The sequence below is a fragment of the Lontra canadensis genome, unplaced genomic scaffold (assembly GCF_010015895.1).
Source record: "Lontra canadensis isolate GAN:19392208 unplaced genomic scaffold, GSC_riverotter_1.0 scaffold100, whole genome shotgun sequence".
NCBI classification, from domain to species: Eukaryota; Metazoa; Chordata; class Mammalia; order Carnivora; family Mustelidae; genus Lontra; species Lontra canadensis.
In genome coordinates this window covers 4,946,620-4,966,531 of record NW_022631094.1, presented here as the reverse complement: position 1 = coordinate 4,966,531, position 19,912 = coordinate 4,946,620, and the positions used below count along the sequence as shown (strand labels likewise).

Here is a 19,912-nt window from a genome sequence, read left to right as displayed (position 1 = left end):
TAATTCACTAAAGCAGAATTTTCATACTATTTCCAGGTAGTCTGGTCAGCCACGGGAAATCCCCCTTTCATTTAGAAGTGTCCTCCATACTGTGTATATAGTGCGGCTGACAGGCAGCCAACTAAGTTAGAAAGAAACACTTATTAGCGGCCAAGGTAATAGAAAGCGTGTGAGGGAGTCTCTAGTCACCAACTGTCGAATATCCAAATAGCATCAGGAACAATGAGGAGAAAATGAAAATCATTTCTGACTCATGGAATGTTGTTTTCTTCTCGATTTCATACTGAAAGTCTTTCAGCTGGAATTGCAGGGTTGGCCGAAAGAGATGAGGCTTTGTGCGGGTGGTTATTTTCAGTTGTCTCCATTAATTCTACTGTAGTCTTGGAAGGCTGCTGGCTCCCTCCCCCCCACCTCGGCCACCTTGGGTTAACCTTGACGGTGACATCCCTAAGAGTAGATTAGTTGCTGGGAACCGTGGGCCTGAAGAGTGAGGTACTGACGGGAGAGTGGGATCATTTACAGAGATGCTTCAAAGAACGTATTTTTCTTTTCTGTTTGGAAAGCCAAATATATGAAAGGGAACTGTCTTTCTTGCCTTCTTATCTCCATGCCTTTATCTGGGACCAATTGGTTTGGTTGCAGCACAGACCCAAGGAACTGTTGTTTAAATGAGACAAGGCTTATTTGTCTCTAATTTATACGAAGTCTGGAGAAAGGCAGTCCAGGGCTTGTGTGCTAGGCCCAGAGTGTCAGCAGTGTCACCCCCCTCTGCTCATTCAGCTATCCTCACTACATGTGTCTTTATTTTTTTAATTGTGCTAAAACAGCCATGATGTTTACCATCTTAACCATGTTTAAGTGTGCTGTTCAGGGGCATTAACATTCACGTTGCCGTGTGACTGTCACTACCGTCTGCCCCAGAACTCTCTTTCTCTCACACACCCTGACACTATGTGTCCTCTAAACACCAAACCCATTTCTCCGTCCCCCACCCATAACCACCACGGTTCTGTTTTCTGTCTCTCTGAACTTGACCATTCTAGATACTTCCAACAGTAGTTATGTCACTGGCCTATTTCGTTGAGCATAACGTCCTCCAGATCCATCGTGCTGTAACCTGTGACAGGATTTCCTTCCTTTTTAAGGCTGAATAATATTCCACTCTACTTATAGCTCACATTTTTGTTTATCTGTTCATCCGTCAACAGACAGTTTGCATCCATCTTTTAGCTTGTGTGAGTCGTGTCACGATGAACACGAGTGTCTTAAACATGTATTTCTACCCTCGTGGTCACTTCATGGTTACAGCTCCAGCCATCTTGTCAGAATTCTAAGCAAGAAGCATCAGGAAGGGGGAAAGGGAACTTTCAGCGGAATCGGCCGCCTTTCTACAGATCATTCCCAGAAGTCCCATATCAATTTCTATGAGCCAGAATTTAACAATAAAAGTAATGATAAAACAGTTAGTACTTATGGAGAGTTTATTTGTGTCAGTGCAGAGTGCACGTATAATTCACTGAATTCTCATGTAAACCCATGAGGGTGGTTGCATTTTACTAAAGAGGAAATTGAGGCTCAGAGAGGCTCAGCGAGTTGTCCAACCCGAGTGAGTCGTATGGCTGTGCGTCATATAGCTAGTCAGGCAAAGCTGGGATGTTGACCCAGAAATCTGGCTCCAGTGTTTACACTCCTGACTGTCTTCTGCAGTCTTCTGTTCCTGTTCTCAAAGGTGGCTGGGCAAAGTAGCTTGATCCCAGGGAGGCACATTTCCTCGCCCTACCAAATCAGGGGTCCACTTCTGAGGAGGTTAAGGAGAAGGGGATACCTGACATCCAGGAGCTGCTATGGGAGTCTGCGCTGGGAGCCACCTTTCTGAGTCACTGTTTCTGAAGACGGGTGGAGTCAGGCCTCCGAGATTGTAGCTGCTTTATAGCTCTGGGCTGCCGTTCGCCCTCATTCTACCCTGCTGGCCAAGACCTGCCATGAATGGCCAGAGCATTTTGGCTTAACCAGAAAGACAAGGTGTGGGCCACAAATACTGGAGAGCCTTATTATATGCACCTCTTGAAATGGTCGTTGTCTTCCCAGCTTAGCCTAGAGGATCCACATTGACATGGAGGAAGGAAGGAATATATAGATATTTTTGTTAGAAAATCATATCTATTATTTAATTGAGTGATTTCTGCCTTCAGAGTGCTACATGCTTTAGAACATGATTACATTTCATCTTTGCTACTATTTTTTATAGATAGTATTTTTATTATTTAATAGTGCCAACTGTCATATATCAAGTAACCTATGTCTTTCTGATTTTGGAATACAGGCTCTTCATCAGTGTCCTCATGTTGATGATACTGACTGTGGTGCCTTTTTAACTTGACTGGTTTTTATGGATATATTCCCTAATATATTCTTGGGTTACAGCATGCTAGATCTTACCTTCTGGGACTTAGAGTGTCATCTGCATTCAATCTTAACCATCTCAGTAGAAGGAGTTTCCTTCTTTAGTGTTTAGAAAGTAATCCTGAAACAAATGGGGGCACTTGGGGGGTGAGGATTTACCTTTTACTATCCTAGGAGTCCTCTTTTTATTCTTTGTAAATAATGAAGATACCACATTGAGCTTTGTTGTTTATCTGAAACCCTGGCCCAGTGGTCCTCAGGCCCCAGGGTTTTGCCCTCAGGGCTTCTGGCAGTGACTCCTTGGTTGTCATCCACGGGGAGGAGTGCTAGCGGCAGGTACAGTTAGAGGCCACGGATGCTGCTGAAGGTCCCATGATGCACAAGAGAGCCCCCTCCCCCACCCCATGCAGCCCACTGCCCAGGATTGTCTGGGTCAAAATTTCAAGAATGCCAAGGTTGGAAAAACATTGCCCCTGCTCAGTCCCAGCCTCTATGTGACATGTCCTTGCATTGTTGATTTTCAGACAAGCTACCCAAATGCTTCTGTGTCTTATGTCAAGTTGTCCTTGGATCCCCCTTGAGCAGCTCACTTGAGTTATTCTGTGGGGGGGGAACCCTACCCCGTGCATGTTGGTGGGTGCTTAAGAATTAGAATTACACTGGAAATGTTCAAGTATGTTGCAGTCGATCTGGTGTTTCACCCTCAAAGGTGCTTACGTAGTGATCTTCCTTAAAGTTTATATTTAATATGATCTCAGTGTCCTAAATAAAGATTTTACTTCATGAGTGACCAGTATATAAAATAACATGAGGAACCTAAGAGGCATTCAGAGAGGCTGAGGTCAGTCTAAGGGGAGATGAGGATTCTGTGGTAGAAAGAATCGGAGTGTGGATTTGAAGCTCTGTCTTCCCAGCCCGGTCCCACCGCGCACTGCCTCACCCGGCCATCTCGGGCTCCCGTCCACACGTCTCCCTCTTGTGTTCTTCTAAGAACTAAATGAAAGAATGTGGATGGAAAGCTTTTTGGAATTGTAAGGTGCTGTACATCTGTCAGCTCGTGTTAAGTTCTTTTCTCATGGGCTTTCTTCCCTTAGATTATTTCTTCCTGCATTAGTTTCTTAGTTTGTAGATAGGTATGTTGAGTGCCTTTGCTAAAAAGGATGTAAGGGTTATCTTGATCATTTGGGGTAGAAGTCTACCTATATATATATTATATACTATCCTCAATAAAGTGACATTTGCTAATACCACCTGATTGTACACACTCATTTCGGCCTGACAGTTTCAAGCTTCAGCCAAGGAAAAGCAGCATAATGATCTCCCATCAAAGCAACCGTCACTGGGGAGACTTGAGAATTTAAACTGAGACCCGTGGGCTTGGCTCTGGTTCCAGGACGGTTTCTTGGACAAACAGGGTGCGCGCTCGCCGAGCTCTGCTTTTTTGGCCCACGCCTGCCGGGGAGCCGGTGGGGCCGCAGACCACACAGCAGGTCGGGCAGATGAGACCGTGCTGGGGAGATGGAAATCAGCTGGGAGGAGAGGAATTCCAGGCCAGTGCGCAAATCAACAAGTTCTATATTTAAACGCTTGTTGAACTATTTTGTCAAATAAGGAAAAATGTGGTGGTTTGCCATTTGTCACATCTCATGTTCCCTGTTCCACGGGGGCTGTGATGATTGGAGATGAGACAGTAAACACGTCTCCCTACTCTGAGGCCTTGTCGCTGGAAACCCCGAGCCATCCAGATTTCAGACCCTTCCTAGCAGCTGCGCTCTGAGCCACAGTTGAGTCATAACTCTGAGGCGGTCCTGTGCATCTGGGTGGAGTGAATCACAGTGTGGAAGAGGAGAGGAGCTTTTCTAGAAAACGGCCATGGCCATTCTCCCCTGTCACCCGGCCCTCATCTGTGTGTGTGGAACTCACCAGGACCAAGGCGTGCTGCAGGAACTCCGACTCTACCCAGATGTGTGACCATGAGGCCTTTGTTCCTTGAGCGGATGGTGGGACCCAGGGAGGCCCGGGCAGCCAGTGGCCTCCAGCTCACACCCCAAAGAACCCTTTGTTGAGCCTTCTCAAGCGTGTCAGCTCCCTACTATTAAATCTGAATATGCAAAAGATAAAAAATGAAAGTCGGTGCCTCTTAATTTACTCTGTAGAGAGCGTTCTCTAAGAAATGAGAATCAACAGAAATTGTTTCTTCTCATCAACAGAAAAAAGTGCTGACTGACACCTTAACTTTACAGATAATGAGATCTTTGGGGAAGTTTTAATCTTTCAAAGTTTCCAGGAGCTATACAAAAGGTCTCTCCCCTTCCCATCCTCCAGTCATCAATGATCATATTTTCTTTGTCACTTCCCTTGCTCTGTAAACACAGTACAGAACATATTTGAGAGGGGTTCTGCTCTATCTGTAACTAAATATCTCCTATCAGTAGTTAAAACTTGGACTTTGACTTGCAGTGCGTATTTAATGGAGGGTAAATATTTCCAGCTCAAAAAAGATATTCCTAAAGTGTACATGTGTTTGCATTGCCACAGAAACATTTATAACCTGGATGCCAATTTGAGTATCAGGCAGATGACAATGGAAATTATTAGGATTATCTCTGGTGCTAAATACTTCCGATTCTTTGTCCTAATAGGAAAAAAGGTGTAAAGTAACCTGTCTTTCTACCTTTTACTTTTTATGTTTCTCAAGTGCCCTTTTGAATAGATGTGTTTCTTGACTTAGGTCTCATTAGCATTTCTTATAGGGACTGCCTTTGGGGCAGTACCACTTGCTAAATTGTTCTGATGCTTTAAGAAAAGGAAAACCATGGTAACCAGATGTAGGGTATGATTATTTGCCTCTGACCTGGCAAAGTGTTGGATTTAACAAAAGAAGCTTAATAGAAATGTTCAAATTGACCCTTCTCATCACTTGGGCTGCTCAGAGCTCAATCAATCTCTCATTATTATCCGAGTTTTTCTAGCAAAGGCAGCAGTGATAGTATTTTTCATAATCACTTCTTGAGCCAAATGTAATTTGCAATTTGGAGTATTGTATTATGAAACAATAATGCATTAAAAGGAACAGTGCAAGAATTAGGAGTATAGTAGTAAAGAAAGGATCCAGAGAAGTAGTTGTGTGAAAGGCACTCCCAGAATCATTAGAAGTGGACATGACTGATTTCAATGCCAAATTAAGCATTTATAAAAAACAACAACAACAACAAAAAAACAGAATTATGTGTTGTTTTTATTATGTTTAGGTGTGTGTGTTTATTTTATATATGCTATATATACATCATTTATTATAAAGTCAGTGTAGTTAAAGGGGAAACAAAAAAATATACTTTTCATATTATTTGTCATCTGCATGTTTGGTGTTATGGGGTTTGTGTGGTTTGATTACCTGTGTGGGTATATGTTGAAAAAAAATAAGGTGTATTAAGCCTTATAAAAATCTTGTATGGAACAGTAATTACTAATTGACCCCATTTGACAAAGGGAACTTATTTGCTACAGAAAATGTCAGGTAGTCCATGAACTAGCTGATGCCTGAAAAGCTTTAACATCATAATTAAGATATACTTCCACTCATCTCTGACATTTTCCTTGAATGGCTCTTAGTACAGATTATAAATATTATTTCAGAGTTATTTATGTATTTATCTTGTGTTTTGAAGGATTACTGTGTCTGCTTGGTTTTTTTTTTTTTTCTCTTAAGTCTTTCTATCTAGGTCCTGTGGTTGTGTGTGTGTGTGTTTGTGTGTTTGGGTTTGGTGTTGTTTTTAAGATATTTGGGATTTACAGTGATGTTTGTAAAATTAATATTGATAATGTGCCGGGTTCAGTTTCTTTACTGTTGTTTTAATGTTTCCTTGTTCCATACATATCCTTCCAGGACTCGTGAAGTGTTGGGTTACTAGGCATATCAGTGCCTCCTTGATTAGATAACACAGGCTATGCCAAGGGAAGAGTGCACTTATAAGGACACTTAATGGGCATCCTGAAAAGGGTGTGTTGTCCATTAAGGGTTCATATACTACATGTCTAAAGGCTGTTCTAGCTTGGTTAAATAGAAGCTATATTTTCTTTTAAAAAAAAAAAGTTCTTTTTTCTTTTCTGGATGTCAAGCAACTCAAATTTATTTTATTAAATCTGATCAGACTAGCACTGATGAAAACTGTACACAATCAAATAATGGTTCTCAAGTTTGTGAATTTCCTTCTAAAGAGAACCCCTGCTAAACTCCGCCAAGTTAAAACGGCATCCCATTTTATAAAAGCACTATCAAGTTGTCATGTACCCTTTCTAAGCCTCCGTTCTCATCATTGTTGATTACCAGGTTTGGTTTTGTTTTTTTTTTTTTTTTTTTTTTTTTGCCTAAATAGAAGCTTTCTGCTTTTCATAATCAGCCTTCTCTTCCCTGATTCATCCAGCATTGCCACAATCTACTGCTGAGCAAATCAGTGCACGATCATGGTAGCGAGTTCTTAAAATGTCACTAAAATATGTGAGATCCTGTATGGGAAGGACATGTTAGAAGTGACTTGTTTTTTTACTTATTTATAAAATGGAGGCTGAGCCACAAAAAAAAAAAAAAAGATGGGGGGCGGCTAGCCAGAAACTATGAGTGCATTATTATAAAAGATAAATGCACTCGTTGAATTCGTGCTGTTTTACCCTTGGATTGGGTTTGGACAGTTTGACACGCTTCTGCTGTCCCCTGGCAGTATTTGCATATGTCAGTACAGACAATTTTGACTTGCGGAGTATCATTGTATTTAGAAATATTGGCAGTGTCCTAGCAATGGGTATGTGGGTCGTTTTTATGATCCTTTCCAATGTTGAGGATCAGTTCTTAACCTTGCGTCCAGATTCCTGGTCTTCACAGACAAGTTCCATGTGGGAACAATGTCCTTTGGACCTCACTGCTGCAGGAAATGCAAGATTTATCTCATTTATTTCCACAAAGATGGTTTAATCAGCTGCTCTGAGCATAAAAGAATAAGAGTGTTAGACTGTCTTTGGTTCCTCAAGTTTGTTTTTTTTCTTGGTTCCTCAAGTTTTTGAGGCTGGGTGTGGTGAAAAGAGTCTTGGGTCCGTCTTGGATAAAAAGAGTCTAATGTCCGGGTTTGCTACTTGCTCTATGGCCTGTGAAATCATTAAATCCCCTTGAGGTTTCCCCTAAAGAGGAGGATGATGGTAACACCCACCTCACAGGCGGTTGTGGAAATCAATGAGATAAAGTACATAATAAAAATTCAATAAATTTTACTTAAATGTAATTAAGTAATCAAAAGAGCATCCAACAGGTGTTCAATTATATGTCTCACTTAGGATTTACACGAAATGAACTTCATAGGTCTGGGAATTTCATTTTCTCTAGGAGTATCCAAGTTTAGACTCACTGAGATCTCTTAAACTACATATGAGGTGACCTGAACTCTGTTCCTAGCTTTCAGTGTGACTTTGGGCAGCTCTGCATACTTCTTGAGCCTCAGTTTCTTTGTTTGTCAAATATGGACATTGAATGCGGTGACCAATCTTTAGATTTTGATTTTCAGAAATGTGCACATATACCTTCTGTGCATATGGGTAAGAGTGCAGTAGAATATTCTATAAAGATATATAGCTAGATTTTTTTTCCAACTAAAATTTAGAACAGTTTAAGGCTTTAAGACAAAAATAAGTTCAATAGGGATGGCTGGGTGGCTCAGCCGGTTAAGCGTCTGCCTTCGGCTCAGGTCATGATCCCAGGGTCCTGGGTTTGAGTCCCATACCTGGCTCCTTGCTCAGTGGGGAGTCTGCTTCTCCCTTTGCCGGCTGCTCCTCCGGCTTGCATTCTCTCTCTCTGACAAATAAATAAAAATCTTAAAAAAAAAATAAGTTCATAATCGTGTTAGAGACCGTTGTGATGAATTGAAAGAACTTTGCTGCCAGCGACCGCAAGAATGTGGAAAAAGACTGAACCAGAATCAACTGAAAAGATTTTCTAGAGAAACTTGGATCAAAACCATTTAGGAAAAGAATGACACAAAAGGAAAATAGAGAAATAGTGTTAAAAGCTCGTGGTTTTGCTTTGATTTGGGTGAACAGAGTGTTCCTGAGGCATTTCAGAGAATTTGATAGAACATCAGAATAACACAGGACAGGGTTTTCAGTTTTGCTGTGGAGTCTCGAATCCAGATCATTGCACTGCTGGATCTCTCAAGGATCTTTAGGGCAAAGGGCAGCATTATCACAGCAGGCAGTGGTCGAGGACAGGTTAGTACAGTGGCTATACCAACTGTGTCTATGAGAAACACCGGGAAGATTCCAGAAAGAGATAATGAGTTCGCAGAGAAAGGAAGTGATTAAACCATGTGATGGTGCAAATATACAAAATACAGCATGGGGTATTGAGTTAAGTGCATGGTGGCCACTCCAGTGGAGAAGTTGGTGTTGGGGGAGGACGGGGCTTCTAGTCACTGACACTAAATTTGTATTTGAGCCATTTCAGTTCTCTCCCCCAGGCAAGCATCATCACTTAACCTACACATTGGTTAGGGTAAAAAGTAAGGTAAGTATTATAGCAAACCCTCCTTAGAAATGAAGACCTTGGTAATTGGCAGTGAGAAATACCAACCTTCTAGGTGACATTTCAGTGATTTTCTTTATTGAAGAAAATCTTACTTCAAAAATTATTCCTCAAAGCTTACAAGATAATTGGTGCTGGGTGTTCTGTTCATCTATTTTTAAGTATGGCAGAAGATTTTTAAGACTTCTACTATATCACATTTTCAAATACAATACTAGGAAGTTCCATTTATTACAAATCCAATTATATTTTTATTTTATTTATAGTAGGATGCTGTGTGTTCTATCACTCAGCAAAATTTTTTCTGAAGGTCTCTAATTTTAGTAGCAATATAATAGTAAGATATTTCACTATTATTTATACCGGAGAGAGAATTAGGTTAATTTACTAAAAGCTGAAATGATGGTTCAATAGCATGAAACTCTTACCAGTAAATTTTTAATGACAGTTCTTTCTATAGAAAACAACAGAATTTTGTTGTAGTCCTTTGTTATTCTTTTTTTTCCCTCTTTCCCCTTTCGTCAACAAATGCATGTTTTGCCCATTATTCTTTACTATAGTAATAAATATGGCCGATCTGGCAGACGGCAGTGATCTCATTTGTAACGCGTCATAGTGAAACCCATTTAGCAGATTACTTGGAGATTACTTTAGCTGAATGAAAACATTGCTGTATTCTTTTTGAAGAAAGCCATATGTTTAAGAAATGTTAGAATCAATTCTACTCTGGTAAGACAGGGCTCATCAGGCTGTATCTTATTGTGAAGGAGTCTTCGGTGGCTTGGCATTTTTTCCACAGTTCCTTCTTCAGGCAGCAGTATCTCTGATATTTTTCTCTATCAACTTTTTCTCAAGCTTTCTATTTTTCTTTTTGTCTCCATGCTTTTTTGTTTTGTTTTGTTTTTTGTTTTTGTCTTTCTTGAGAGAGAGAGAGAGAGCATGAGCAGGGGAAGAGACAAGGGGAAGGGAGAGAGAATCTCAAGCAGATGCCATGCTAAGCACAGGGTCTGTGTCTGGGCTGCACCCCAGGACCCTGAGATCATGGACCTGAGCTGAAATCAAGAGTCTGCCACTTAACTGACTGCATCACCCCACCACCCCCACGTCTGTGTGTTTCAAAGGTCATTTCCTTATGTTAATATATCCTAAGATATGATTAGCAAATTCTTCCTGGAGTGATAGGGTCCATGACTGCTTTCTAGTCTAGTGTCACACCCATTGGATGGTGGAGTTTTCTGTTTAAACATGTTGGGGGCTGGGGGGAAGGTTAGTCAGAAGGCCGTTCCAAAACTGATCCTTTGCTGGAAATGGGTTTGGACCTACCATTATTAGTACATGATTTTTTCAGCCCTGCTCTTCTTTGGAACATGACCCATTTGAAATTCATCCGTGGCTTTTAAAAGATAATAAAATAAATGTAGTTGATATCTTCCAAGTTTTAAGCAGCTTGGTATTAAATGATTGTCTTAATAGACTGATCACTGATTTTAGCTGTGAAACTGACTTTGAAAGTACATGTGTAGCTGAAAGTTTTCATGGACGTCCTGCCTCTTTGCAGGAAAAATTAAACAACTTTAAGAGAACACTACAATATATTGTCAATGAGAATGAATGAGGGCATAGCTACGCTCTTGTTCTTTTTACTCTCTAGAACAGTTGGTATATTTTTTTTCACCTATTGTCTTTATTTTATTCTGTCAAAAATTACCACTAAGGGATTAATTTTTACCCCAATTATAAAGTAATATGCTGTGCTTTTATAGTATGCCTTAAAGAAATCACATAATTTATTAACTAAGGCAGGCATTAAGGGAAATGTTCAAATGCTAACCTAGAAACATTTTATCTGTGCTTTCTTTGCTTTTTAATATATCAATCTTGAATTTATAATTTCAAAAGGAAAGCATACTGTAACAGTTTGATAATAAATTTACATATAGTAAAATAGTATATTTTATTCAGGGCTGGCCTAGGACGCTAATATTTTTAATATCAAATAAATGAGAAAAAAATTCACTTCTTAAATCTGAATCAGGATTCACTCTTTTTTATTCTTTTTAATCATGTGTATTTAAGATGAAACTTGAAAGTTAATAGATTGAGATCTAAAACAGAAACCTTTTCAGCTTTCAGGCTGAGATCATTAAAAAAAAGATCTAACATAGCTGATTAAAACTCTATGTTAGGTTTGGGACCAAAAATATCTTAACCGTTTTAAAACATGGCAAAGTCAACCACTCTCAGTTTTCCCTCATATTATTAACTCAAAGGAATGTTGTACATGATCTTCTTGTAAGATTAAACTGTACCTTTTGGTACAGATAGAGATACAATTGACTCTTAAAATACAGGGATTGGGGTTCCGATCCCATGTGCCTTTGAAAATCCATGGGTAACATTGGACTCCCAATAAACTTAATTACTAATAACCAACTGTTGACCTTACTGATAACATAAATAGTTGACTAACACAGATTTTATATATGTGTTATATATTGTATTCTTAGAATAAAGTAAGCTAGAGAAAAGAGAATGTTAAGAAAAACTTGAGGAAAAAAATACATTCACAGTACTGTACTATATTTATCAAAAAAAAAAAAAAACAAAAAACCACAAACCTGGGTATAAGTGGATCCATGTTGTTTAAGGGTCAACTGTGTATCTTGTGTTATGGTGTAGTGCTTCATAAATATGATACAGGTTTGAATGTATGTAATTTACAATGTGAACCAGCCCCTGCCTTTAAAGGCAAAACAAAACAAGTTTGCAACATTGTATCATTGGAGGGATATTTATGCACTGGAAAACTAAATGGTTAAAATTATTTACCTTTAGAAAGCCCTCATCTAAGTAAATATCATGTATAAGATTTGAACTTACACTTTTCTTGAAGTTGGAATTTAATATGTTTTCTATTTCCAGATGCCTCAGTATTGCAGAATTTTCAGGATGGGAATTCATGGAGGCTTTAAATACCATCTTACATGCTGATGATGCTCAGATTAAATTTTCCATCTCTGTCCTCTTTCCTGAACCCCCTGTAGATGCTTAATACATTTTTGTCAAATGAATGAACATTATGTTTTAGATGTTGGCTCCTACTGTGATGTATCAGTTTTTTATGTTCGCTTTTTCATTTGTTTATTAATTCATTCTATAAAGTCAGTCATTATGCCTAACTCTTAGGCATTATTGATATATTGACAAAAATAAAGGCAAGAGAAAGTTTTTATTTTTAATGCTTTGTGATTGTTTTAAAAACATAATGCATATTTTATCCCTTGTGGGAAGTGGTCAGATTCTGGGCCTAAGTTCTTAGGGAGTTTTTTTTTCCTCTTTTTCTTTTTTCCTTTTTGCAGTTGCAATGATCTTCCAATTTCTAAATACCATTGCAATTTAAGGGTAGATTTGCTTTATAGAAGTTAATTTTATAGACAGTTTTGAATGCTGTCTAATAATATACATAACTTTTAAAGGATGAGTGATAGTAGTTATTTTAACTTTTTTCTATTTTAACATTTTAAGAATGTTCTCCCTTCCTCATTTCTAAACCCCTTTGTAAACAGTGTTCCTTTAGTAAACGTGTAAGATATTCCCATGTACACTTCATGTATAAACCAGTATTTGAAATCAGATTTGTGTTAATAGAAGAAAGACCTGTGCTACCAACCAAGCCAAAAATTAAAATATCTTTTTCTCTTTTATATCAGTTTTGGACTACTGTTTATTTATTTATTTATTTAACTCTTCTTTTCAATGTGATTAATCGTTCAGCATAAGCTAGATCCCTACTTTATCCTCTGAAAGAAATACTTGATATATTTTATATACTCATGAATGCTTAGTTAAGTTACTGTCTATAAAAGGTTTTTTTTTTTTTTTTTTGAAATATCTGGTGACTAAATCACTAAAAGGAATATTATTTGAGGGTATGTAGCGCATGCATTCCAGGCAACATGGTCTCTTTTAGAGGAAAGCAACAGAGCAGGACCAAGAATTGACAGCAAATCTAGGCTCCTAAGATATTTCGGATGATGCCAGCATGGAGTATTAGTGTTTTCGCAGAGAGCCTCCAGCTCCGTGGCCATCTGTGAAAGTTTGTGTGGACCGGTTTTGAATCATGTTTGTTTTTGATCAGATACAGATTTCAAAGGCAAAGATGCAACATTCAGCAATTGCTTTCCATCAGATTTCGGAATAGCATTTGAGGAGAATGCCTTAAAGCTTTCAATTTAATAAGCTCAAAGCGTTGTAGCAGTGTAAATTATCCTTTGTACTTTAAACCTTGCAAACATGACCTTGTCAGTTTTTAAACTATGATGAATGTTTCCAATAAACCTGACTGTGAAAATAAGAATAGTTGTTTATGGAGAGATTATTAAGTAGATGATTGCGGATTACCATTCTTTAGTCATAAGAGCAACCCGTTCTAATGCAGATTTTTGGCCTCTAGCATTTGAAGTATTTAGCCCGAAATTGTTCCGTTCAGTAAGGATGAACTGCAAAGTTGTTGTTTATTTTTGTTTCTCCAAAGGAAAAAGGGGGGATTGAGGCCATTTTCAAAAGGGTTGTCTCTGGAAAGTTCTCATTAAAAATGAATCCAGTAATCTGATTGAAAATATTCATATTGGGCAAAAACTGGAGAATTACAGAACTTTTGGCCCTCATTTTGAGGAAGGTCGCATTTCATTGAGTAGATGTGTCTTTGTCACAAAAGAATGAAAACTCATTTTGTATATATTGACAAGTTAGAATTTTTTGTTATTAACAGGTTTGGCAAACATCGAAAAGATGACAAGATTGAGAAAACGGGTAAAATAAAAATACAGGACTCCCTTACGTCAGAAGATGAGAGGATACGAATGAAGCAGGAGCAGGAGAGGTAGACGTCAGTCATTTGATTAAATCTCACCAGATAGAGTTTTTTGTCCTTTCTACCCTTCCTTCCTTCCTTCCTTCCTTCCTTCCTTCCTTCCTTCCTTCCTTCTTTCTTTCTTTCTTTCTTTCTTTCTTTCTTAATATGAAGAATCTCTACTCAATGGGTTTTTAGTTTTTCTGTGTCAGTCCGAACACTGATGGTTGTGGGATAAATACAATGTAATAAATACAATGTAAAGGAAGAGTCAAGGAAAAAACCATGTATTTATATGAGGCATTAAAGTGAATGTTAATGGTTGAGTTAAGATCTTTGCCTAGAAGAGAGTAGGGCATATTAGATGAATTAAATAAACATTAAGACTGAATTTATGATCACTCTTAAAATCACAAGGAAATAGTTACAATACCGTTTCATTCATTTATGAATAGATAGTATTTTGTGATAATTTTTAAGACTATTTCTCTGGCAAGAAAACTGAATTTTTATATCTCGTTTAAAATATTTTGATTTATAATAAGACTCAAGAAGGCCTTCTTGCTATGTTGTTTTCCTCTCAAACCTGACATTTGTTTCTTTTTTTTTTCTCTTTTTATTTCCCTATCATATTTTGTGAAATTATCACTTGAATTTGATTGCATCTCTTCCAGAAAGATTGTTATCTGTTGTTGAGTCATTCCGTGGTAAAAACCCAAAGACCAGTGAAATGAATGAAAAGTTACTTTAGGCAGATAATTGAAACCCATTTCTATAAGTGATTAGAGTTTCTCTTGCTGTAATTCCCAGGGGATGAGCAAGCCACCTCCTTGCCTTGAACTTCTGTTACTCGAGTTTACAGGCTCACAGCCAACTCCTCTTTGTGGTTTCAGACCCCTACAGCAAGAGACACTATACCTGTTGTACTTTGAATAATCCGGGGAATGTGGGTGCCTTAAGTAAGACTAAAAGACTAAATATTGTCCATAAATAAGATTCTTCATCTCCAGATTCTTGCTAACAATTCTAGAGTCGGTGCACTTTCGAGTTCAATGAAAGAACTGAAAAGAATATTCTACCATGGTTTTCTTTAGAAGAGATTACTGTTTGGGTATTTTTCCACTCATCTTTCTCCCATGTCTGAGGCTTTAGGCTAGGTCTCTGTGCGTAGCTTTTCAGAGTACTAAATACGTAACTGGGAAAAATAGGGACTTTTAATTTGTGATGCAAGATTGGGTTTATTCTTTTGGTTCTTCCCCAGTTTTTATTTACTTATTTTTAAAATCCTTCCATTTTCTTGCTTACTGGGACCCTTTCTAATCCTCAGCAATTTTGAGACCCTCAAGCTTATTTTTTTTTAAAGATTTTATTTATTTATTTGACAGATCACAAGTAGGCAGAGAGAGAAGGGGAAGCAGGCTCCCCGCCGATCAGAGAGCCCAATGGGGGGCTCGATCCCAGGACCCTGAGACCACGACCCGAGCCGAAGGCAGAGGCTTAACCCACTGAGTTACCCAGGCGCCCCGATCCTCAAGCTTATTAATAAGCTCACTGTTGTCAGGCCTGGACACACAATATTCCTTAGTCCATACAATATGTCATTTAATTGCTCAGTACTATAAAATTCTATCCTAAGAGAGTATAGGAGAGAGTGTATACCAGCTGAACATATGTACTCAGATTTATCCACAGGCAAATAAATAATGTGACTTAGCTAGGGAAAAATCTGAGCGGTAGTAACATTATACTTTTCCCCTATGTTGTTGCCAACCATAGGGGATAGCTTCATTAATCCAGTACCATTATTCATATTTGCAATATCCTTTTCTTGCAGTTTAAGGTGATCACTGTGTTTCAATGCAGAATTCTATCAACATTTTCCAAGATACTTGTTATAATGCATAGTCAAGTTTTTGCAGCCAAACAATGATTTTTATATAATGGTTTCACTTGTATTATTAATTTGCCTAAGGCACAGTTCACTTGCAGTTTTGCTTTTAATCTCCATCTCTGTACCTCTAATGATGCAATACTTCTGGGAACTAGGTTGGTCATAATGAATTTACAATGTACAGGAGGCCTAGAATAAAAATCTTTCAGGGTCAAGGAACAAGTGAATGGTCCATTAAAAAAAATCAATTAGCTTCATAATCTAAGAAAACTATTATACTCTGACTTCGTATTTCAGTAACAGTTTTTACAAGTATGTTCGTTATTTGGATAGGCCAAGCCTTTCTTTGTATGCCCTCCTTTCTGTTCTGTCTGTTGGCATTGGTGATGCTTTGTTTGAGAAAGGAAATTGCAACTTCTTTGGGGAGAATTTGGGTGGAGGAGTAGATAAAAATAAATAAAGCACTGTTTATAATCTCATCATAGCTTTTGCTTCGCTGCTGATTAGTAGCAAAACACCTCCTTCCACATTATTTACCACTGGAACTGTTTGAGTTCTCAAAATTATTTTGGCTGATTTCGTATAAAAATAGAAAACTTTCTGTTCCCTGGCTATTAATTATGACATGTCCATATACAAAAATATTTTTTGTCTGTATACGTCCCTGAAACCTGACTATGACTCAAGATATAAATATGGAACAAGTGAGAGGACAGTGAATAGAATTGAAAATGTGTTAGATAGTGAACGTGAACTAGATTCTTCTGAGCATGGGTCTGAGATTAAATTTGACTTCATCCTTGCTAACTTCTCCCCATCTCCTTCCACTTGCTGTCATCCCTGGGAGGAAGGGTCTTGAGTAAAAGCTGTCCTTCTAGGAGAAATGAATGAGGAAGACCCCCACCTGGAACTGTCCTCTGACTCTACTGGTCCTGCCCCACCAAACAGCCTGAGCCTGCACATCTAGGCTCTCTTTCTGAGAAGGGGGGAGAAGAGGGATAACACCAAAGGTAAAGTTAGCTGGTCCTGTGATGTGCTATTTGACTTCTAACGCCAGGATCCAAACCGAGGTACCTTTCAGAGATGCTATTGGCCACTTTAGGGCTAGGTGGGGAAATGAAGCAGGGTATGGGTATTTGGAGCTGAGGGATGAATTCAGTGCTTACTGCTGTTACTGGATTGTCTTTCAGTTGTGCCTAGGGACAAAGCCCCTGTTGGCTGTTTTCCACCACACAGAAGGATTGGGCTCCAACCCCAAAATAGAACATACTTAATTAAATGATCTATCTCAGTTCAGGCCCACTTAGCTACCATTACGTTGACCAAGTATCCAAATTAACGTTTGGCTCTCTGTTGTGTTTTTGCTCTAGTGGTATCTCTGCTTAGGCTCTAAAGGTTGATGTATATAAGCAGTGTGGTGTGGGAGTTTCCCAAACAGTGTTTAGCAGCCAAAAAAGAGTTCTGCATGCAGATGTGTTTGAGAAACACTTGGTTAAACCAGTTTATGCATATTTCTTTACTCCATTATTCTCAAAACCCTACCTTGGTTAATGTACCTTGTGAGTCACGAAGGTATGAATAGAGAGTCATCATTTCCTAACTTATTTATTCACAGAACACCCCCCTTCACTTGTTTTCTGTGAAATACCAACATCTCTCAGGATTCATTCACTGGGGAAATACTGGTGGCAAGCAAAGGCCATTAGCTCCTGAGTCAGCCATATCCAGCTCCTTCATGTGACTGGCTGTGGAACTCCGGGTTGGCTGTTTCATAGAATCGTGAGCAAGTGTAGAGCCAGTGTTTGCAACCGGCCTCTACATTACGGCTTTTGTTTTGTGTAGTTACGAATCTTATTCCTGAGCATTCATTTTCCATTTTCTCTTTCCCACATTTCTCACCTGTTTAAAACATAAACATTTTTAAGGTCTAATTCTAATGTATTCTAATCCTATATCTATAGAAAATTTGAAAGAAAAAAACATAAATTTAAAACTGGAAAATAAAAATTTATCTGTTGTAATACCACTATTAACCTACTGGTATATGCCTTTCTAATTTATTTCCTATAAAATATGTATTTCCACACAGACATACCTTTAAAAAGTTAAATCTATTTTCATTTTTTAAAAAGATTTCTCCACTTATTTTAGAGAGAGAGTGAGCGTGAGCTAGGGAGAGGGTGGAGAGGGAGAGAGAGAATCATAAGCAGGCTCTTTGGCCTGACTCAGGACTCGATCTCATGACACTGAGATCATGACCTGAGCCATAATCAAGAGTTGTTGGCATTGGTGCTTAACTGATTGAGCCACCAAGGTGCCCCACATCTATTTTCGTTTTTTTTTTTTTTTTTTTTTGAAGACTTTTTATTTATTTATTTGACAGAGATCACAAGTAGGCAGAGAGGCAGGCAGAGAGAGAGGAGGAAGCAGGCTCCCTGCTGAGCAGAGAGCCCAATGTGGGGCTCAATCCCAGGACCCTGGGATCATGACCTGAGCTGAAGGCAGAGGCTTTAACCCACTGAGCCACCCAGACGCCCCTCTATTTTCATTTTGACTTAATCTGCATTTTTTATACATTCTTAGAAAACCATGTTAAACTTTCTGGGACAAGGCCAAGTGTGTATGAACAGATGGATGGATAGGAAGGAAGGATGGAAAGAATGGAAGAGGTCTGAAAGATGAAATCTTAGCTGCCGTATCTGGCAGATTCCCCAACTGTCAAATATTTACCTCATATGTTATTCATTCTATTAAATGAGATTTAGACATAATGTTAACTGGCTTGTGTTTTGTAGTTACTCAGCAAGGGATACCTATTCTGGTATTCTTAATCTGTTATCTATGTAGTAAGTTGTACTGGGAAGTATTTTCAAGGGGACTAAATGCTCCATAGTGGAGACATGAAAAAGGTAAATGAATGTCTTATGAAATTCTCCCAGTATGTGAAGGACATTTATAAATCTGCTAAGGAAATGTATGGCTTGAAATGTTCCATTATTTAAAGTGATAATCTCTCTTACAGGCTTTGTGTCTTCAGTACTAGGCTATTGAACTGTTTGTGCCCACAAATGGTACTTCCCCTTCTTGGTGCCTCATTTGCAACTCTGTGTGGCATTTCTGTACATGGTTCCCATTTACCGGCATTTCTCTTTTCAGTTTTACCAATTGTTTCCAATATCTGCTTTGCATAATTCCTTGAAATTTTGATAAAAACTTTTTTTGTGATTTTTTTTAGTTCTTTTTTAGATCTTTTAAAAAAAGATGATATGTGTTTATTAGTCTTTGCAGAAATTAACATTTTAAAATATCATAATGTAGTAGTAAAGTGTGTTTAAAGTGCATGAATAGAAAGTTCGTGAAATTACAGGGAGAACAATCAGAAAGCAGTCACAGGTCTGAAAAAAAAAAGAAATTTTCACTCATTTTGGCTTGAAACTTAGTGTTCAGCCTCCCTGAATTCTGACAGTAGAACCCAGATAACCTCGGTGATCTTTGCATTTAGATCACATATTGTCATTTGAACAAAGCTTGACTTTTAAAAATTAACCTTTTGGTGGAAAATGTACATTTTTCTCTTCTATAGCAGATTTTTTCATATTTTCTCTGACCTCTCAACTCCTTCAGAAAAGTCAACTGTAATCACTGAGATTAGTTCCAGCAGGCATTTTTTAGAAAAATTTATTGTTGCAGGTGAACAGAAATTTTAAAGAATCTATTAACTATGTGGAAGTTCAGTACTTTGACCAATATTTGGGCAAATTAAGCCTTGTGTGTGTGTGTGTGTGTGTGTGTGTGTGTATTTGATGAATTTTGTTGATAGACTGTAACTGGAGTAGGAAAAGGTAATTTTATATTTGATGAGAGCTATTTTAGATGTATTTGGCATTGCAACATCTCTTTGAGTTAGAAATAACTGTAGGTGCTTTGTTACTCGTGAAAGTCAGAACATCATGTGAGTGAATGAGTATGTATGTGAGTGTGTGTGTGTGTGTGTGTGTGTGTGTGTGTGTTGGTTTGTGAAATATTATTCTAGTGTTCCATTAGTCAGTGTAAAAGAGAAGTTCTGTTGTTTCACAATACATTAAGTCCACATCTGATGGTATGAATTCTATGTTACGTTATTGTACCCTCTCCCAGGGATCCCTTGCTTTTGTTAAGGGGGAGAAAAGATCTAAGCCTGTTAACATTATAAAATCGATAT

At 38.3% G+C, this 19,912-nt stretch overlaps 1 protein-coding gene across 14 annotated transcripts in view; it reads left to right on the top strand.

Annotated features, from left to right (window-relative positions):
• Positions 1–19,912, top strand: part of PARD3 (par-3 family cell polarity regulator) — a 649,759-nt gene that overhangs the window by 466,202 nt on the left and 163,645 nt on the right. For 11 of the 14 annotated variants that reach the window (XM_032837827.1, XM_032837836.1, XM_032837831.1 and 8 more), the window contains one exon: positions 13,740–13,850. The exons of the other annotated variants lie outside the window; for them this stretch is intronic. In XM_032837827.1, coding sequence (XP_032693718.1) covers positions 13,740–13,850 — 111 coding nt within the window. The remainder of the gene's footprint in view (positions 1–13,739; positions 13,851–19,912) is intronic. 14 annotated transcript variants of the gene reach the window in all.